Raw genomic sequence first — 23,087 nt, forward strand, 5'->3', positions numbered from 1 at the left:
CTATAGCAGGCAGATAGTAAGTCACATTTGTATGCTGATGAGAATGATTCATTAGCAGGGAAAAAATTGACAAAGTAGGAGAGAGTAGGGGTAATATTTGTAATGATCTGGTGTGTTCAGAAAAGTTTGCGTATAGAATATTCTCTATTTGACAAATATTAAGTAGCCTTTATATACTAGTCCCTCTAGTAGGAGTATATTGGTGGAAATTATGGCCCTTGCTCTCAAGAAACTTACGGTGTATTAGAGAAATAGGCTGGTGAACAGACGGGCCAAAGCAGTCAGTGCCCTAACAAGGACATACAACGTCCATGAAGGAGGCACAGGGCTCTACTCTCCTGGGAGCCACACAGAAAGTCTTCCCCATGGAAGAGAGATGAAGAGCTGCCTGAGTTGAGAGGAGTACTGAGGGTGTGTAGGGCAAACATCGTGCAAGGGTGTACTGCATGGGACATGCATTTGGCATAGCTATGACATTTTCCCTTATGCTTGTGAGATAGTCTAGAAATGGGAAGGTGCCAAAGATGTCTTGAAACTTGAATTAGAATGTGGAATGTCATATTTATAATTTTGAGGTTTCGTATTGTAAATGTCAGACAACATTGAGTGCAAGTTGTTTAAAAAAAGTATTATACTATAGCATCAAAAAGAATCCGTGGAGTATTTGATTCAATGTTTAGATTTTTAAAATATATTTCAGAAGGAATGAAATAGTACAAATTGGAATATCTCAAACATACTTTGATGTAGTTCTTTAATAATATTTAATATACAATGAAACTCATACTTCAGAAGTAACTATTTTCTTCATCTGTTATTTGCCAATCTCACATCATTTGTGCAAGTCATATTATTTTACTCAGCATAAAATGTATAGTTTTAATGCATAACACCATTGATGTATTTTTACTGCTATATATTTTAATGTATGAAACTATTTTAACCTTGGGTTATGTATTGATTTGTAGGAACAAAAGGAGACATCCCAAATTTTGGCACAGTGGAATACTGGTTCCGATTAAGAGTTCCCATGGATCAAGCAATTCGACTTTATCGAGAAAGGGCAAAGGCTTTGGGATATATAACATCAAATTTTAAGGGGCCAGAGCATATGCAGTCGGTAAGCTCATTTCTCTTTAAGACCCTTTTACAACATAGAAATTTTATAATATTTATTTATGTGTCGTGCTTTAAACTAAAATCATTTTCTTTCACAGCCATCAAGTGGCTTTTTTTTTACTTTTATTTTGAAGTAATCATATACTCACAGGAAGTGGTAAAAATAGTACAAAGAGATGCCCTGTAACCTTCACCCAATTTCTCCTAATTGTAACATCTTGCATAACTATAGTAGAATTTCAAAATCGGGACAATACTATTAATTAGGCTACATACCTTACTCAGATTTCATCAGTTTTTACATGCACTCGTGTGTGTGTGTGTGTGTGTGTGCACGTATGTGTGCAGTTATTCTTTGCAGTTTTATCACATGTATAGATTCATATAACTACCACCACAACCAAAATACAGAGCTGTTCCATCAACACAAAGAAACTCCCCCGTGCTACTCAGGACACTTTTGAAAAATTAATCATCATAATACTGCTGTCACACATCAAAAGACTTTTGTTAAAAATTTCTACTGTTAAGGAAATAAACAGCCATTATTGGACTATCAGTTAGTGTTCTTCCAAATTATTTCCTCATGTTAGGTTTCTGAAGTGCAAAGTAGAATAAAAAATTAATATTCTCTTTCTGGGAACTTGGAATTTAAATGCAATTCCTCAGGGCGGCGTTTCCCAAACAATGTTTCATGGAGTCTTAATGACCATATTTTCATATTAGTTCCATGATCCAATAAATGCAGAAGACCTTGAATTGAGCAAGGTTAAATAGGATTCTTTACTTTAGGAGTTCTCATATATAATATGAATCTTTTTTTTTTTTTGAGACGGAGTCTTGCTCTGTCGCCCAGGCTGGAGTGCAGTGGCGTGATCTCTGCTCACTGCAAGCTCCGCCTCCCGGGTTCATGCATTCTCCTGCCTCAGCCTCCCGAGTAGCTGAGGCTACAGGCACCTGCCACTACGGCTGGCTAATTTTTTGTATTTTTAGTAGAGACAGGGTTTCACTGTGTTAACCAGGATGGTCTCGATCTCCTGACCTCGTGATCCACCCGCCTCGGCCTTCCGAAGTGCTGGGATTACAGGCATGAGCCACCGCAGCCTGTAACATGAATTTTAATAGGCAACGTAAAGTATGCACTCACATTGAGTAACAGAGGGATAAGATATAGTAGAAACATTTGGTATGTCTGTTCAAGTCATAATTATCTTACCTCTTTTTTTATGTGGAACTCCTTCACCTCCAATCCATGGAGCTGGGCTCCCAGTGGCCAGGTTTGTGTTAGTAGATCCCATTTTCTTTCACTCCCCACCCTATTATAACTAATGATTTGGGAATACCCACTCGACCCCAGTTGAGCCAATCAGATTCTGCCCTCTGAGATCAGGAGAAAGCAAGACATATCTGGAACACGTAAAATTGGGGGCTGTAGGCAGCCATCATCTACCATGTTAAACAGCGAAGGTAGCACAATGGGTCTGAAGAAAGAGAGTAATGAACAAACATACAGAAAAAAATGGAGATCAGATGGAGAGGACATTCTGCTGGTTTCTAGGCCACTGCCTTCTGAAGGCCCAACCACATTTCTACTATGTATTCCATGAAATATGCCTGTAACCTTAAAGTCCCTTTTTTGTTGTTTTTGCTGGATAGAATTAGTTGCTATGACTTTCAGGTAAAGAAGCGTGACTAATATCACACTGATTTCCAGACTTAAGAAAGAGTGCATCTGCTTCCAGAGACCATCTTTCTGGCCAGTATTCCTTACAACACACTTTGAGAAATGCTGTTACGGAGATGGGAGTTAGAAATAAGGAGACCACATTGTTTGGTTTTGTAGTTTAAAGCTTTTTAGACTCCCAGATTCTGACTTGAATAAGTTGTTTCCTGGTGGAATTTCAGCTCTGGTGCGTAGATTGAAGGGGAGAAGTGGAGGTACTTTTTCAGTCATTCCTCTCAGCCTTCTATTGCTGAGGGCAAACTAGCCCTGGGAAAGCAATATTGTGATTCACTTCTTAGGTTTCTCCTGTCCACACACCAGGTTTGTCCACTAAGGAGACTATGACGACAGCTTTATTTTTTCCTCCTCCAATAAACTTCTCATGGAGTCAGGGTCCCAGATGTTCAATCCAGATTCAGAAATGCAGAGGGATGCCTTTGTGGAAGGTAGAGACTCCAGCACTAAGCCAAAGCACAGAAACACTAGCATTTTCTGTGTTCCAGATCACATCAGCCATGGAAGATTTAACAGTCAGCACAATACTTTTCTAAAATATCTGTGTGCCGTCCATCTCAGTAAGAGTTCCAAAGGAACCATAGAGTAGTTTCCGACTCTACCTAATAACTCCTTTTGTTCATCTCTCTACTGAAGTATCCTCCCAGTCCTAGCTCTTTTTCCCTTCAAGGTTTATCTCTGACTCTGTTCTCATTTTCTCATAACAGTTAGACTTTGTTATACTGGCTAATTTGGCCTCAGGTATCTGCTTCCTCAAATCCCAACGGTTCAGGATGAGGGCCAACCCAAATATAACAGAATCATTACTCTGGGTGGTCTTTTAGTTAGGACATTCGTCTGTGGACCCATTGCTCACTGTAGTCTTTAGTTATCTAACAGAATTGAGGAACATCAGATTAACATTTGTCTTGGTTTTATTTGATTTTAGCACCAATCTCTGCATGTATGCTCAGTCTCCAAGGTTTATTGCTAATAACAGGATCATCTATTCACACATGTTCTAGGGAATATTGATTTTCCATTAGAATAAAAGTTTATTTTACCGAGAAATTATGAAGTGAAAATACACAGCTTTTGTCATTGACAAAATTATCTTATTTGGGGCTTGGCAGCTGCTGTTCATCTTTTAACCGTATTATTTCCATAATATAAATATGTATGTTTTTCCAGTTAAGTCAGCAAGCACCCAAAACTGCTCAGCTCAGTTCTACAGATTCCACAGATGGCAACTTAAATGAACTTCGCATTACAATAAGATGTTGCAACCACCTGCAGTCCCGAGCAAGCCACCTGCAGCCACACCCATATGTTGTGTACAAGTTTTTTGATTTTGCAGACCATGATACAGCTATCATTCCCAGTAGCAATGATCCACAGTTTGATGATCATATGTATTTCCCAGTGCCAATGAATATGGATTTGGATCGATACCTTAAGTCAGAGTCTCTGAGTTTTTATGTTTTTGATGATAATGATACCCAGGAGAATATTTACATAGGAAAAGTCAATGTGCCTCTGATTTCGTTGGCACATGACAGGTGTATCTCAGGTAAGCCTATGTTCTTGAATCTATAAAATTGTAAAAACAAAACAAAATTATACCTTAGTGTTATGGATATGATTTGTTTATAACTAATCATCCTAACCTCTTCTCAGTCTTTAAACTTTAGGCCTATATTACTATATTTTAAAAATTATTTCCTTACTAGTTGCTCTATGTGCATCTTATCCCAGTCTACTTAAGATTAATACTAACTTAATGGAATTAAATACTGAAGGTATTTAATTAAATATTTAATTCAATTAAAATATAGAAAATCTAATATAATTTCATTCTCTCATCTCCTTTTTATAATTATTATCATATATATGTATATAGTATGCCTCTGTATGTATTATATACCAACAATACAGTATTGTAATCATTGCTTTATAAAATCTTATATTCTTTAAAGAAGTTAAGAGAAGTAAGAGAAGGGATAAAAGATATAATTATAGAAGACTTTGATATTTACCTACGTATTTGCATTTTTGGTATTCTTTATTTCTTCCTGTAGATTTGAGTTACTGTCTGCTATCAGTTTCTTATTCCAATATAGCTCCATTTCATTCTCCTCCTTTGTGCTATCACCATATATATTTTGTCTTCCTATGTTATGAGCCCAACAATACAATTATTGTTGTATGCAGTTATCTTTTAAATCAGTTAAGAGGAGAAAAGATAAAATGTATATTTATACTGTGTTTTGTAATTACCTATGTAATTACCTTTATTGTTCTCTATTCCTTTGTGTGGATTTGAGTTACCATTTGGTGTCTCTTTCCTTCAGCCTGAAGAACTTCCCGTGATATGTCTTGTAAATTAGGTCTACTGGCAGTGAATTCTCTCAATCTGGGAGGATTCTGTTATCTGGGAATGTTTTTATTTTGATTTTGTTTTTTGAAGGATAGCCTTGCTGTATATAATATTTTTGGTCAACAGTTTAGTTTAGTTTTTAACTTTCTGCACTTTGAGTACATCAGACCACTTCTGGCATCCATTGTTTCAGATAAGAAATCAGTTGTTAATTTTATTGTGGTTCTCTCATACTTGATGTTGTTTTCCAGGTTTTTCTATTTGTTTTGGCTTTCAACAGTTCTACTGATGTGTCTAAATGTGGATCCTTTTGCATTTATCCTACTTAGAATTTATTGAGCTTCCTGTCTGTAGTGTAATGTTATGCACCACATTTGGGGAGTTTACTGCCATTATTTTTTCAGTTATTTTTTTCTCCTCTTTTTATCTTCTCCTTCTTGAACTTCCAGTACATGTACCATATGTTGGTATGTTTGATGGTTTCCCCACAGGTCTCTGAGGCTCTATTCATTTTTGTTCATTTTTCCTCCCATTCTTCAGATTGAATAATCTGTTCTAATCAACCTGCAAGTCCATTAATTCTTTCTTCTACCAGTTCAGATTTCCTGCTGAACCCTCTATTGAATTTTTTCATTGCAGTAATTATACTTTTCAACTCCAGAATTAGGAGTCTCGCTATGTTGCCCAGGCTGGACTTCAACTCCTAGGTTCAAGCGATCCTCCTGCCTCAGCCTCCTGAGCAGCTAAAACTACAGGCACATGCTACCACACCCAAACATTATAATCTCTTACTATATTCCCTATTTGATAAAACATTATCATTATACTTTCCTTTTAATTCTTTAAACACACTTTCTTTCAGTTCTTTGAACATATGGATAATAGCTGCTTTGAGATCTTTGCCAAGTCTAACATGTGGTCATCCTAAAAAAAAGTCTATTGATGGTTTTTTTGCTGTGTATGCAGTACATTTTCCTATTTCTTTGCATGTCTCATAAGTATTTTGTTGAAAACTGGACATTTTTGGATAATATATTGTAACGTCATTTCCTAGGTGGTTATTGTTGCTATTTTTGTTTGGTGACTTGCCTGGACTATTTCTGTAGAATCTGTTTCCTCTGCTGTGTATAGCCACTGATGTTTCAGCTAAGTTTTGTTTCTTTTTTTCTTTTTGTTTCAGTTTTAACCATAGGTCAGCGTAGCTTAGTGGTCAGTCAGTGATTGTTCAAAGGTGTGCTTAAACACCTTGAGCCAGTAGGTTTCCACCTTTCGCCTATGGGTCAGTGTGTGGCATGGAGGATGCATTCAAATCAAAGTTCAGTCTACAAGCCTGCCTCAGCTTTTACTTTCCGAACTGACTAGACCTCTCATTTAACCAGGGACAGATAGCTTACCAGGGTCCTCTTTGATTTCTCCTGAGCATTTACACAGCTTTGTGTGTGCGCATAGCCTTCCACACCACATCATGAGCTATAAATAGGATCTTGTCAAGGCCCACCTCTTTTTTTTTTTTTCTTTTTTTTTTTAGATGGAGTCTTGCTCTGTCGCCCAGGCTGGAGTGCAGTGGTGCCACCTGGGCTCACGGCAACCTCCTCTTCCCACGTTCTAGCAATTCTGCTGCCTCAGCCTCCCAAGTAGCTGGGATTACAGGCACCCATCACCACACCTGGCTGATTTTTGTATTTTTAGTAGAGACAAGGTTTCACCACCATGTTGGCCAGGCCGGTCTCAAACTCCTGACCTCAAGTGATCCACCTGCCTCAGCTCCCAAAGTGCTGGGATTACAGGAGTAAGCCACCGCACCCAGCCAACGCCCACTTTTGATATCTTATTCCTTGGATCTCCCTTTTAAATTGTTGGCTGGCCTTCTGGTGTTTTGGCTTGCCCCAACCAGTACTGAGACCTCAGGCTGTCTGTGATGTTGACCTTCTCTGATTGTTTGCCATTGAGGTTGCTGTTGTTTTTAACAATGCCTCTGGGCATGAAATTATCTATATTTTGTTCCACATATAGTCAGCACCCTACAACAGAGACTGCCAGTCCTCTTAGCCTATCCTAGCCTGGCAGAACTTCTCCAAAATGGGAGTAGGGGAGAAAGGGTAGGATGAGAGCAGTCCCACAGATTCATACTGTTCTTACTGAGGTGCAGTTGATTTTCTTGAGTAAATGCTTCTCGATTTATCCAGTATCTTTGATCAGTTTCCAGACTCCTTAAATGGTTGTTTCTGACCATTTTGTCCAGTTTTATCATTTTTTTGAGAAGATTTGCTGAGCTTTTTACTTAGCCATTCTGGAAGTCTTGCTATGCCTATAAAAGTTTATCACCTCATGTTCTACTTATATCCTTTTATCCTACCCAAAGTCTAGAGTCTGGGAGGTTTTTTTTTTCCAGCCAGCCATTAAAAGGAGTATCAACACTTGAGAGCAAAGTAAAGGATACTCTTAAGCAAAAGCTAACGCTTGAAATTTAGGTTTAAGCCGGTGCCTGTATTCCCAGCTAACTCTGGAGGCTGAGTAGGCGGATGGCTTGAGGCCAGGAGTTCAGGGTGGCCAATGTGCTATGATCGCATCTGTGTATAATCACTGCACTCCAGCCTGGGCAACGTAGTGAGACCCTGTCTATTAAAAAATATATAAAAAATATATAGAGATTTTTTTTAAGTCAGAGATTTTTTTCATACCCCAAAATCCAGTGCAACTATTAAAATTTGAGACTCAATATAACAGATTCAAGTTTCTTTTGTTACTGCTATTTGTTGTAGATGGTCCGTTTATTTTATGGGCTTTTTCTGTGCTACTATTAATTTGGAGTGATTTAACAAATCCCAACAAAATATATTTAAAATTATAATAGAATTATATGGTAACATAAAGATTCCTTTAGATGTGTAAATTATTTGAAATTTTAAAGTATTAACATATTTTTCTTTAGAGACAAGCCACCAGCCTTACAAAAACTTTCAAGTCAAAATGGAGGATACTTGAGCGTTCACGAAGGAAGGCTGAGAATTCTGAATGTCTGAATTTAATTTCAGTGAATTAAGTTATTTATAAATTAATTTTCTCATCTTTGAATCGGTATTATCTTTGAGGACTTAACTTCTGAAGGAAGTCTACTTGAGAGATGAACCTGTCATAGATCATTTTGTCTTTATTTTACTCTCTAAGCCATCTGAATTCTGAGTGAAAGCCAAAATTATTTTTAAAGTAGGGGGTACCATCACCTGGCTAGTTCAGTCGGTAGAGCATGAGTCTCAAAGTAGGGAGTAGTTGTTTGTTCTTTTAATTCTTACAGTAATAAAACTTCATTCTAGCATTAATTAAAATTGTTGTAATTTGACAGGAATATTTGAGTTAACAGACCATCAAAAGCATCCTGCTGGCACCATCCATGTTATATTGAAATGGAAATTTGCTTACCTTCCACCAAGTGGATCAATAACAACTGAAGACTTAGGAAATTTCATTCACAGAGAAGAGCCACAAGTTGTTCAAGGACTTCCTCCAGCATCCTCTGTTAGCACACTAGTTGCAGTGAGTATCAGTGACTTTTAATTTTTTTACAAGTATAAAATTTTGAATATAAAGCTTAAGAACTAAGCTGCCATCCCCACCAAAAATAATAATAATAATAATAATAATAGCTAAAGTCTTATCTGAAATCTAATGGTCATCATATTCAGTCTGAAATATTGGTTGGTTTGTCTTAGGCACCAAGACCTAAACCAAGACAACGTTTAACACCTGTAGATAAGAAGGTATCTTTCGTGGATATCATGCCACGTCAGAGTGATGTAAGTAGTAGACACTGAAAATACTGATTTTTTCATAACAAATATTTGAAATAAATTATATAGGCATACTATTCCCTACCTGATTTAAATGGAAACAGGTGAATAAAGTATGTCTTTTCCCATTAAAATGATCGCTTTGTGTTTTGGCACTATATGTAAGTGTTAACTGTTCAAATTTTTTATCTAAACCCTTTTTTGGGCCCTTACCTCTCTCTAGCTTCTGCCCCAGTCCTCTGCTCTCATTTTTTTTTTAAGTCTTCAAAAAATTGTCTAAATTCTGTCTCCTTCACTTCACATTGTTTCTTGGACTCAGTTCATTCAAGCTTTTATCCTCATGAAACTACTCTTTCTAAGGTCACAGCGACTTTCTCTCTGCCATATGCAGTAGTCAATTCTCAGTGCCTGTCTTCATCTCCCAGGAGCATTTGACATGGTGGAATATGGGCCTCTCTTGGCCTCTGGGACACCATGCCTTCCTAGCTTTCCTCCAATTTTACTGTTATACTTCTCACGCTCCTTGATCATATGTTTAAATGTCAACGTGCCTCTGCAGTCAATCCTCAGACCTCTTCTCAATCCATATCTACATTAAGAGATCTTATACAGTCCCATGGCTTTAAAAAAGCATCTATATGCTGACACTTTCATATTTATAATCTTTAGTCTAGATCTCACTGCTGAATTTCATATTCATTTTCTTACTACCTATTTAATGTGCAATGAATGTTTAATAGGAATTTAAACTTAACATATCAGAAACCAAACTCCTGATTATACCAACCCTCTTCCAAGATTTTTGCCTTTTTCACTGTTTCCCATTCTCTGTAAATGACATAATCATTCACTTGATTGCACAGGCATGAAATTTTGGAGGCATCCTCTTGACTCCTCTTTTTGTCTCACCCCCACACCCAGGTCATCCACAAAAGGTGTCAGCTGTACTTTAAAAATATATACTGTATTCAGATTTTTACCATTCTCTCTGGTGGACTTTTTAGAAAATATATCTTCTTTGTAATTCACATATAACTTACATAGTAAAGGACATCAATCTTAAGCACAGAGCTCAATGGATTTTTAAATATGTATACACCTATGTAACTACCACCCACATCAAAATATTCTGTCTCTCCAGAGCTTAAAATAATACCTGGCACATACAGAGCATTTAATATGTATGTGATAAATTATGAATTCAATAATTATAATTCAGTAGATGTTTTATCACTAGTATTTATGGAGTGCTTATTATGTGCTTTATATACATTGGACTCATTTAATCCTCACAACAACCCTATGTAGTTGATACTAGAATTATTCCCATTTAAAGATGGAGAAAGTGATGTTTAGAGAGGTTAAGTAACTTGTTCATGGCCCAAATATTAGAACTGAGATTTGAACACAGTAGCCTGATTCCTAAGTAAATGACCACTAACATTAAAAAGACATAAACATAGAGGTGTTTGTTGCAATATTAGTCATAATACCTAAAAACTGTGAACTAGTTAAATGTCCAACAGTAGTAAAATCGTTCATTAAGCCATGGCACACCCATCAATATAATATCCTATTGTCATTTAAAATTATGTTTTTCTAAGTTTCATATCAGGAGAAAATATTTATGTTATGATATTAAATTTTTTAAATGTAACAGGATATATTGTATTTATAATGCAGTTATTACTGTGTAACCAAAATTTTTATTTCCATCAAAAATTAGTTTTAAAGAAATAGAAATCTAAGAAGTTTAATAGGTATTACCATTGAGTACTAGATTTATATTGATTTATTTTATATTTATCTTTTACATTTCCTATATTGGCCATGTTTACTTTTAAAAATAGTAAAAGTCATAAGCTGTATTTTAAAACTAAACATTAGTTTATTAACCCAGGAATAATAGTTAACTGTAAATTCATATTAGATGAAATAAAAAGATGACATTGATTATAAGGAATACATACCTATACTAGCATATGACATTTTAAAAATCACATGAGTAATTTATAATCATCATAGAAATATTAGAAAATACAAAGAAAAAAAAACAGTGAAAATAAAAGTTAATGTTGCCAAATCTAAAACTCAGAGATACCGTTTGGATGAATTTCCTTTCATACTTCTTCCCATGGAAATACACACATATGTATGTTTGCTTGCTTGTTTGTATTTTAATCAAACATAATACAACTATATATATTGTTCTGTAAGTAGCGTTTTTACTCAACACTATGTTATGTATTCTCTGTAATGTTAATAAACACAGATCTACATCATTTTTTTTTCATAGTTACATAGAACTCAGGTATTTGGATGTAGCATATTTTATTTAACTAATGCCCTATTGGGCATTTATATTGCTCTCAGGTTTTTTTTTTGCTATTGTAAACAGTGCTTCAATGAACTAGCAGTTCTTAAATTACATATATATTTATATTTTAAAGAATATAAATACCATTTTATTGAAATATACTAAGTAAATTCAGTGTCATATGAGTAACTGTTATATTTGCTGCCAATTTTTAGTAGTTCAATATGTATGTGATAGAATGATTTGGGATTTAGTAATAAATAAAAAATAACATACATGCATGTTTTCACATTAATATAAGGAGACTTCTCCTCCTCCTGAAGATAGGAAAGAAATTTCACCAGAGGTAGAGCATATACCAGAAATAGAAATTAATATGCCAACTGTTCCACATGTTCCCAAGGTATGCATTTGTGTTAAAATTATTTTGGAAGGTTTAATTTGTTTCTTAAATACTTTGTCTTATAAGTTTTGACATGACTCAGGAAGTCATAGCATTTCCCTTATTTTTATATATGACTTCCTTAGAATAGAAAGTCAAAAATATGACAAGGGTAACAGCTATAATTATACTGCTATTGGCAGGTAATATATGAATATGTGAATTAAAGTCTTAATGTAAAATTCATTTTGAGATTAATACATTTTTTATTCTTAGTACATATTCAGATTTCCATTTATCTATATATTATCATTTGTCTGTACAAATTGAAGTGGTTGTTTTCTGAGTCTCATACATATTACATATCTGTATATTTAAGTCTCAAATTTACATGCTTTATTATTCAACTGTTCCAGCAATAATGCTATAAAATGTGATCTAAGCGATAATAAATATACCAGTGTGCTTTGATTTCTTCAGGTTTCACAAGAAAGCAGTGTAGATGAGGTAAAAGAGAATACTGAGAAAATGCAGCAAGGAAAAGATGATGTGTCTTTACTATCTGAAGGTCAGCTTGTAGAACAAAGCTTGGCATCTTCTGAAGATGAAACAGAAATAACAGAGGACTTGGAACCAGAAGGTGACTTTCTTATTTAAACTAACATTGTTTAGTTAACTCTGTGCTTTGTTTTGTCTGTTAGAGTATGCATCATAGAACATCTTCATTTAATGGTAGCATCTACTTCACGATACCTGTTTCTTGACAGAAATGATAGAATATAGTTCCATCTGCTTAGTTGTAGTTAGGTGGAATTGTTGTATCTCTTCTTATTTCAGCTTGGAGCTCCACAATAGAATACAAGTGTTATTGCTGACCATGTTCCCAATTTATGTTTTAAACAGTTTTATGTTCTCTTTGAGTTCAGTATTATTATCTGCATTAGTGTAGAGGTCTTGACTTTTTAAAAATTGAAATCCAGCCAAAAATGACCACTTACTGTATTTTTTAAAATCTGGTAAAAGCAAACAATCTGTAAGAATAGGAACGGGGAGGGGCAGAAGGGAAGAGATTACAGAGGGACCTGAGGAGACTTTTTGAGGTGATGGACATGTTCAGTATCTTAGCTGTGGTGTTGGTTTCACAGTTACACTTAAGGCAAACCATCTAATTTTAGCCAGGCATAGTGTTGCATGTCTGTGGTCCCAGCTACTTGGGAGGCTGAGAAGGGAAGATTATTTGAGCCTAGGACTTCGAGGCTGCAGTGTGCTGTGATGGTGCCTGTGAATAGCCACTGTACCCCAGCCTGGGTAACATAGCAAGAGCCTGTCTCTAAAAATAATTAAAGAGTGTGTGTGTGTGTGTATGTGTGTGTCAAATTTTGCAGTTTAATTGTGTGTAGTTTATTGTCTGTCAGTTTTATTTCAACAAAGCAATAAAAATTTTAAAACTTTAAAATAATAAGAATAGCATTGACTTACATAACATTACTGGTCGGACTGTTAAAAAACATCTATTACCCTATGCTTCTCTTTTTAAAATTTTTTTCTTAAATTTCACAATAAGCTGTATTTTTGTTGGCATTTCCTTTGCTTCTACCAAAATTAACCTTGAAATTTTTAGTCTTTTTTTTCCTAAAATGTAATGTGTCTGTAAACAAATTTGCTACTAAAAAAGATCTAGATATAATTACCATGTTTCTTAAGGTTATCTTATGGTGTGCGCTTGTTTTTGTTTTACAAGGTATAAGTAGAATTGGTTTAACTTGTGTAAATGTTACCCTTTTATTTTTTAACAGTTGAAGAGGACATGTCAGCTTCTGACAGTGATGACTGTATTATTCCAGGTCCTATCTCCAAGAATATCAAACAGGTCAGTAACTTGATGCCAACTAGAAATGTTCTGAAATAAGGCTGCCTTTCATTCACAGTACATATGTGGTCTTCATATATAAAAATCTTAAGGAAAACTATTTCTGGAAAAACTTTAATGTTTATCATAATCTTAACCGAGTAGTCATCTAGTACAAGAAATTTTTATTTATGGTTTCATTATGTAATGGGCTATAACATGTAAGTATTATTTTCACAAAGAGCACCTTAAATCTGTACCTCCAATAGTTACTTGCTAAAACTAGCTGACTTCTTGACTCCTTTTCAAGACTAGCATACCAAGATGTGTTGACGAAGATTTGAACTTTGAAGAATTCAAACTGTGAGATGCTCTTTGAAACTATAATAGTTTGCCTGTGTGAATTCATAGACTACTCTTACCTAGATATATCCACTGATAATATGTTGCAGTTATTTCATTTCTGCCAAAACAAATGAAGCCTTCTTAGAAAGCAATTAATCTTGTGCCGGTATACTTTGCTTTTCTTAGAGCACATGGCTGAAAAGTAGTATGTAAATTGAAATTTTTAGAAGAGAATTATATTTTTAAAAATATATATGGGAAGTATACTGTTTACCAGAGCACTTTTTATTGTAAGAGGGAAAAAGTTTTTATAAAGTAAATGTAAGTAGAGTAAAAAGCTCTAGCTTTTTCTGTTCATCTACGTTAATTTTTCTTAAGTGATTGTACTTCTTTTGTAGAATTTTTACTTTATTGATAAGAATTGGAATATTTCTTTTAACTCTTCCTTCACACATTCTTAGCTTAATCTCTCTTTAAAACAAAACCACAGACCAGGCACAGTGCTTCACACCTGAAATCCCGACACTCTGGGAAGCCAAGGCAGGAGGATCACATGAGCCCAGGAGTTCAAGGCTGCAGTGAGCTATGACTGCACCACTGCACTGCAGTCTGGGTGACAGAGTGAGATTCTGTCTCGAAAAAAATACAGAAATAAAACAAAACAATAGAACAGAACATTTCAGTTGTTGTCACACATTCCTCCATGAAATAGAGATATCCATCATTTCTGTGCTTGATAAATACAAATAGAACATTTTATCTGTCCAAAGTTTCATTATCATTATTATATATTTATTAATTATAATAACAGCATCCAATCTATGAAAACTCCTACTTAGACCTGCAATAGAACCATGTGTATGTTGGCAACGTGACTAGCATCTCAGTGAAGTTGTACATTGCTCTTAACTAAGGTAGAATAAACTTTAATTTAACAAAGAAGTTTAGCAAAATAAATAACTATTTCTCTAAATATTCAAATAATTCTAATGTACATATATATTTTTTCTTTCTAATAAACTGGATTTTTTTTCTCATTACCTAAGGGAAAATAATTTGTCTTACTTTGCTACAGCCTGATACGGTCTTCACTACCATTCCAAAATTTGATTTCCTATAATGGTTTCAGATGCTATCTCAAATGTGAACATCATTTAAAGCAAGCAATTCTTCATGCTTCAGTTCCCATGGGCTTTAAAAAATTCTGTTTTCAGCAGCAGTCACTGACCTGCATCCTATGTTTCCTTAGTTTGTTTTGTGTTGCTATAAAGGTATACCTGAGGCAGGGTAATTTACAAAGAAAAGTGGTTTATTTGGCTCACAGTTCTGCAGGCTGTACAAGAAGCATGGCACTGGCATCTGCATTTGGTGAGGGCCTCAAGCTGCTTCCACTTATGGCATAAGGATAAGGGGAGCCAGAGCATGTGTAGATCACATGGCAAGAGAGGAAGCAGGAGAGAGAGAGGTAAGAGTTGCCAGGTTCTTTATAACAGTCAGCTCTCAAGGGAACTAACAGAGTGAGGGCATTAATCTATTCGTGTGGGATTTGCTCCCATGGCCCAAACACCTCCCACTAGACTCCACCTCCCCACACTGCCACACTGCGGATTAAATTTTAACATGACTTCAGTGGAGATGAACAAACCATATTCATACCGTAGCATATTGTTAACAGGTGAAATTTAATTTTGGTAAATTATATACCAAATATAGTAAAATGGTGTCATCTGAAAGCCTGGGAACAAAACTCAAGAAATCATAATGGCTAATGATATCATTTGAATGATGATGTCCCCTCCAAAATTCATGTTGAAACTTAATCCCCAATGCAACATTATTAAGAAATGTGGCCTTTAGGAGTTGGTTAAGTCATGAGGACAGAGCTCTCGTGGATGGGATTAGCACCCTTTTGAAAGGGCTTGATATTGAAGAGAAGTTATCTTGCTCTTCTGCCATGTAAGAACACAGCATTCCTCCTCTGAAGAGGATGCAGCAACAAGGCACAATCTTGGAAACAGAGAGCGGCCCTCACTAAACACCAAACCTGCTGACACCTTGATCTTGGACTTTCTAGTCTCCAGAACTCTGAGAAATAAGTTTCTATTATTCATAAATTACCCAGTCAGTGATACTTTGTTGTAACAGCACAAATGGACTAAGACAGTGAAATACAGGATTTTACATTGATTTTACCAGTTTTTGTGTGTACTACTTTAGCAAATCATTTAATATGAATAATAGAACCTTTCTCTTTAAAGATTGCAAAAGTGGTACAAAGAACTTCTATATATTCCTTACCTGGATTCACAAATTTTTAAGTCTTTACTCTATTTGTTTTATCATTTCTAGTCTCTCTCCTGTATATGCATATAGTGCACATACTTAGGTATTTACTTATAAACATACATTATTTCATACATAATTGTTATGAACCATTTGAGTGTTGCAGAAATCATGCCCCTTTAATTCTAAACACTTCAGAACAATTATATAATATTGTTATCTAATCTACAGTTTTCATTAGAATTTTGCCAGTTGTCCTAGTAATACCATTTATAGCATCTTATTCATATGGTCCAAGATCCAATCCAGATCACACATTGCATTTCGTTTTCATGCCTCTTTAGCCTCCATTAATCTGTAATGGTTCTTCAGGCTTTCTTGTAGTCTTTTATAACAGTGATACTCTTTAATACAGGCCATTCACATTGTAACATATTCTTCATTGGATTTGTCTGGTGTTTCCTCAAGATCAGATTCCAGTTATGCATTTTGGTAGGAATACAGAAGCAATACTGTGTCCTCTTCATTGCATCATATCAGGAGGCAGAAAATGTCATTTTGCCTAATTATTGATGGTGTTAACTTTGGTTGAAGTGTTGTTTCATAAATCCTTTTGTAAGCTTAAAAATACTTGTGGTTCATTAGTTTTTTTCTTTTGTCTTCTCTTTAAGAACTGCTTCTGGTAAAAATCTCAGAACAGCGAAACATAGCTTTCATAGGAAGGAATGTATTACTGAATGCCTGTTATGTGCTAAGTACATCTTATGTTAATATTTCCTCACAACAATTCTTCATTTATTAGCATCCATTGTGTGTCAGGCAGGCATAAAAGAAGCAGTTCCTTCCCTCAAAGAATTCATATTCTGTAGGGGAAACACAATTAAAATGCATAGTGGTCTGCGCCAGGAGAATGGAATGCATGGGGTGCTATGGGAGCATTCAGAAGGGGTCCCTAAGTCAGCATGAGGGGCCTTCCCTTCATCAAGGATGACTTCCTAGAGTCAGTAAAGCTGGAGCCAGTGTTGAAGATGATTAGGAGTTCATGAAAAGGGTGAGAAAATCATAGGCCAAAGGAATGAAAAGCATGAGAATCTGAGAGAACGTAGAGCATGGCTTGTTCTGGAATTCAGAATGGTTTCAGAATGGGCCAAGCCTATTATGGTATGCTTAGGGAGCCCAGGAGAATAGGCTGAAAAGGGAGGCATAATCCAGAGCATTGAGGCCTCTGAGATTTTTAAGGAATGGGGATAGAGGATCACTCATTCATTAAACAGATATATACGTAGTGAGCATTTGCTATGTTCCTAGCCTTGTTCTAGGGACTGGGAATAGATCCACGAATACAAAAAATTAAGCTCCTGATATTAAGGAGTTTGCATGCTTGGATCACATTTTGAAAGATCATGCTGTCAATAATGTAAAAAACAGATTAGAGGCACAAACTAGTTAGAAAGGAATTAGATAACCCTACTCTATAGTTATCCCCACTTTTTAAAAAATTGCCTCTATTTTGTAATGTCACAAAATTAGGACTAGAAGTAGTGTCCTAGATAAGTATCATTTATGCCAGTTACACTGTGAGTTTGAATTATCTGATATACTGTGTAAGCAATTTAAGATCATTCAGTTTCTTTTCATGTTACAGAATCTGACAGTTAATAGTTATTTCTTAGAAATGTTGATCCTTAAAACGAATCTAACAGATTTCCCGGTACTTCTACATATTACTTGGTTCTTTCTCTTTTCTTCATGTCTGTGATGTATAATTAATCATAGATTACTTCATTTTGTTTCATTTCATTTACAACATTTATGAGCTTCACTTTGTCAGTATGAAATGCTTGTCCCCTCCTTTCCTTTCCAAAGTGGCATAATTAGTGTTAGCATCTTTTTTAACAGGCTACGTAAAGTTTAGTGGCTGGATTAAATCAAGTCATTAACATAATGTGCCACCCAATTTGCCCCTATCTCTCTTCGTTTCCCGGACATCAAAGTGCCACATAGCGCAAGTGTAATTGGGCCTTGCTGGCCTGTCAGATTCCGTCAGCCTGACAACTGCTGCTTTTACTAAAAAGCTTCTAGGCATGATAATTAATGGCGAGGGTGGGGGACAGAAGTCTGAGAGATGTAAAACTTTGGACATTTCTCTATGAATATTTTATTAATTTGAATAATCAGAAGTTAACAGTATAAATTTGATGTATAATACATTGATTAAAAGCCTTGTTTCAGGTCCTCAAAATAGACATCAAAACTGAACATTTGCATCTGCCATGGCATTAAAAAAAAATTAACCATCCGTCTTTTGCATTATTTCTAATTTTATCATTCAATAGTGCAGCTTTCATTTTTCACAAAAAAATGTATTGCCATGAACTTGCAGCTGTCTTAAAATGTGCCCACAGGTGAGAATGGGAAATTACAGGCTGAAAGAGCAATGGACTCTTCTGTGCAGTGCGTATTTACGTCATTCTCTTTCTCTGTTCCTACTCCTAGCAGTTTTGTGAAAACTGCCATATTCAATTGGACTAAATTGCAGTTCCACCTGGAAGCTAGGCTCTCTGAACAATCAGCTGGCATTTCCAGGTGATTACAATAACGATGTTCAGCAAAATATGTTTAAAACTTTGAAAGGCACAATGCAGAAAGCAATTCACTCGCTTTAGAATTCGCATATGAAAAATTATTAAATCACTTAGGAATCAAATGATATCAGTGGATAAAATAAGCCACTCTCAATGTTTTACATGTGGAAGCTTAAGCTAGATAGAGAGTAGGTTTTAAAATATATTTTACTTGGCCGGGTGCAGTGGCTCACGCCTGTAATCCTAGCACTTTGGGAGGCTGAGGTGGGCAGATTACCTGAGGTCAGGAGTTCCAGACCAGCCCGACTAACATGGTGAAACCCTGTCTCTACTAAAAATACAAAAATTAGCCGAGAGCACCTGTAATTCCAGCTACTCGGGAGGGGAGGCAGGACAGTCCTTGAGCCTGGGAGGCGGAGGTTGCAGTGAGCCGAGATTGCACCACTGCACTCCAGCCTGGGCAACAGAGCAAGACTGTCTCAAAAATAAATAAATAAAAATAAAATATATTTTATGTAAAACCGGAAATGTTGACATACACTCCTGGTAGAAATTGCTTTTAAAACTATTTTTTATGCTTTGCAATTTAACCAGCTCTTACTAATACACCATCAACATCTTTCGATAACAGTATACTCTATTTCTTTCAACATACCCATAATATTCCATTATATGGCTATACTATATTTATTTAAATAAGCCCCTTTTGATGGACCCTTAAGTTTCTATCATTTTTTGCTAATACAAATATATCTGCTTAAAATGAACATTATTATATATAACAATGTTTGAAAATTCGTGTTTTCTCCTATTACACTCTTTGCCAAACTAATGAATAAATTAAAAAGAAACAAATGGGGCCAGATGTGGTGGCTGACACCTGTAATCCTAACACTTTAGGAAGTCCAAGGCTAGAGGATTGTTTCAGGACAGCAATTCAGGACCAGCCTGGGCAATGTAGCAAGACCCCCATCTCTACAAAAACAATTTTTTTACATTGGCCAAGCCTGGTGACACATGCCTGTAGTCCTAGCTACTCTGAAGGCTGAGGTTGGAGGATCGCTTGAGCCCAGGAGTTCAGGGCTGCAGAGCTGTGATCATACCACTGCACTCCAGCCTGTGTGACAGAGGAGAACCTGTCTCTGCAACACACACACACAAGAAATACAAAAAGTTCTATACATATATTTTTATTTGCACATACAGACATGACATTTAGGTTTATGTAAGCAAAGAAAATGTTTGGGAAAATGTACATCTGACAGCGTTAGCAGTGAATATCTCTAGGGCAGGAGTCAGCAAACAATGGCCCATGTGCCAAATCCAGCCCTCTACAGTTATTGGAACCCAGCCACCCATTCTTCTACATATTATCTATTGCTGCTTTCACTCTACAAGGGCAAAGTTGAATACCATATAGCTGCAATGCCAAAAACATTTGTATTTATCCTTTTACAGAAAAAAAAAATTGTCACCTCCTGAGTTAGGTGGTAGAATGAAACAAGGAACTTTTATATTTGACATTTGGTAATTTATATTGTTGGATTATTTTTAATGGTGAGCATGGATTGACTCAAAAAAGGAAGTAGTTAGCTAATTCTGTACTAAAATGTTGAATAATAGCGAAAGAACAGTTTAACGTGAATATTGTGAAAGCTTTTCTATAAAGATGTTAGAAGTCTCCATGGATGGAACATGAATCTTTTTTGGTTTAGAGCAATATTTCTCAAAGCGTGATCCCCAGAGTTCAGCATCAGCATCTGCATCACCTGAACGTTTGTAAGAGATGCAAATCCTTGGCCCCACCAGAGACCTAATGAATTAGAAGTTCTATGGAGTCCACCAATCCGTGTTTTATCAAATGATTCTGGGGTGTGCTAAAGTGCAAGAACCATAGCTTTAGAAAAAAGTGGTACTTTTCACCCTTGGCTGCACATGAGAATCGTCTGGGGAGCATTGTTAAATGCCAGGGCCCAGGCTCCACCCAGATAAACTAAGTCAGAATTTTGTTTATAGCTCTCCTGGTGATTCTAATGTGCAGCCAAAATCAAGAACCACCGTACTACAACATCTGTTCTCAGTGATGGTGAAAGGAGAGTAGCATATCAAAATCACCTGAAATTGAGGGTGATTTTTTTTTTTTTAAATTCTCCTTGCTTCACGTTGCTGCAATGTGTCATATCCCTCAGGTTTGTATTTATTTATGCACATTTATACACACACACACCGTTTTTATGGTGATGAAATAATACCAATGTATAATTATTTGGCATAATTCTTTGGAGATTAATTTGATATTAGGGCAGGAAAAAAATAATCCAAATCACTGCATGGACATAGTAATTTATAGGGCATATAAGGACACCATGACAATGTTCTAAAAATAAGTACTCTTAAAGCTAGCACTGTTTTGATCCCTATCACTGAAGTTTGCAACATTTACCTTATGTGTTTAATATAGTACATTTTAACAGAACATGTTAGAAAAGATAGATTACTGCCACAGATGAAAACTGGGTGGTTTTCTTTTGTTTGTTAAAAACCTTATTACCTTGACAGCTTGACATTCTGGAGACATCACCTTTCTATGTACTTATTATTATTATTTTAAACAATCAACAGTTGTTAAACAGTAAACTGTTATTATTTTAAACAATCAAAATGCTTTAATCAGAACTTGTATGAAGAGTGGATTTGATGCGCAATGTATGAGGAAGCTTTGGAGCTTGATGTGAAGGACTGAAGGGAACTTTTCTGAGTCTTTGAGAGGATGTCTCTGCCCATGCCCAGCCTGAAGAAGGGAACTTGTAAGAATCACCATTAATTAATATGCATTCCTACCCTACTTACATATGGCTCTGTCAATACCAGTGGTTGAGTCTGATTGTTTTAACCAACTGTTCTGAGCTTGTCTTAGAGCTCACCCCAATTAAAATTTGTACTCTTCAAGAGCATTGACATAGATCTTGGCCTTCTATTTCCATTTTGTCTCTGTTGTTTTGTTACAAAGTAACAAGTTCTACGTACTGTGGCTCCTACAGGCAGGCTTTATTTGTATCCATGTACACACGCGTGCGCACACACACACACACACACACGCATACACACACACAGAGTATTTTTATAAATAATACCAATTTATAATTATCTGGAGATTAATTTGATAATACTTTATGGTTGAAATTCTCTTACCTATTACCCAGCAGTTCTGCTCCTAAGGGAATCATGCATGTATACAAGAAAACATAAAAGGATATTTAATGCAACATTGTTTGTAATAGCAAAAAATTGTAAACAACGTAACATAAAAGGATATTTAATGCAACATTGTAATAGCAAAAAATGGTAAACAGCATAATTGTTCATCAGCAGGTAGATTATATACGCAATATAAATAGGATTCTGTACAACAGTTAATATGAATAAATTGGGTTTGAAAAATAAAAGTGATAAATCTCAAAAATATAGTATTGAGTTTAAAAAAACAAATTGCAGAATGATTAATAAGAGTGTGATACCACTAATAGAAAACCAAAAAACAGAAAACAGTACTATATGTTGTTTATAGATATACACACATGTAGTAGAAAATATAAAGGCATGTTTGGGAATGATACAACCAACTTCAAGATAATGGTAACCATGGGGGAATGAGGAAGGGAGAGGAAAGGATTTGGCAGCTGGTAGCTTTACCTGTATCTGAAATATTTTATTTCTTCAAAAACAACAATAAAAAGACTTAAGTTGGTTATAGAAAAATGGTAACATCTGTTTGAGATGGCTGACTACTTGAATATGCCAAATTATTTTCTGTACTTTCTCATGTTTGAAATGTTTTATAGTAAAAAATTAAAGAAATGCCTATTCATTTTAGAAACTTGGAATGAAATTAAGCTCACCTGTAATCTCACCATAATTAGATTTAAATGTAACTGACTGAAACAAGTTGCAAGACCTTTATCGTAGGTCATTCTCGATTATGCAGTACTATTTTTAAGGGTTGTCAGGTTGAATTAGTTTTCAGAAGCCCAACAACTCAACTCTGCCTGTGGTGGCTGAAACCAGAGGAAGAATTCAGCACAATCCTGTGAAGTAGGACGTGAAAATTTTAAGCATGCCAATAATAAGCCTAAGTAAACACTTTAGATCACATAGAAAAATATGGTCCAAAATATGAATTATCATCAATCAGGAAGCAATAGTGGAATTGAGCCAAAATCATGAGAGCTATAATATTTTTTTAGAGTAATACAAGCTGTCGTCACATTTCTAGATCATTTAATCACATAACATATAGTGTCCGTCTATACAGACAACTAAAAATA

General features: G+C 35.6%; 1 protein-coding gene across 7 annotated transcripts in view; it reads left to right on the plus strand.

Annotated features, from left to right (window-relative positions):
* RPGRIP1L (RPGRIP1 like) overlaps positions 1-23,087 on the plus strand; it is a 101,412-nt gene that overhangs the window by 52,740 nt on the left and 25,585 nt on the right. For all 7 annotated transcript variants that reach the window (XM_012504631.2, XM_030796972.1, XM_030796997.1 and 4 more), the window contains 7 exons: positions 969-1,120; positions 4,028-4,406; positions 8,557-8,747; positions 8,924-9,007; positions 11,620-11,721; positions 12,181-12,340; positions 13,497-13,570. In XM_012504631.2, the coding sequence (XP_012360085.2) occupies positions 969-1,120; positions 4,028-4,406; positions 8,557-8,747; positions 8,924-9,007; positions 11,620-11,721; positions 12,181-12,340; positions 13,497-13,570 (1,142 nt within the window). The remainder of the gene's footprint in view (positions 1-968; positions 1,121-4,027; positions 4,407-8,556; positions 8,748-8,923; positions 9,008-11,619; positions 11,722-12,180; positions 12,341-13,496; positions 13,571-23,087) is intronic.

This window comes from Nomascus leucogenys, chromosome 2 (assembly GCF_006542625.1).
Source record: "Nomascus leucogenys isolate Asia chromosome 2, Asia_NLE_v1, whole genome shotgun sequence".
In the NCBI taxonomy this organism is placed as follows: domain Eukaryota; kingdom Metazoa; phylum Chordata; class Mammalia; order Primates; family Hylobatidae; genus Nomascus; species Nomascus leucogenys.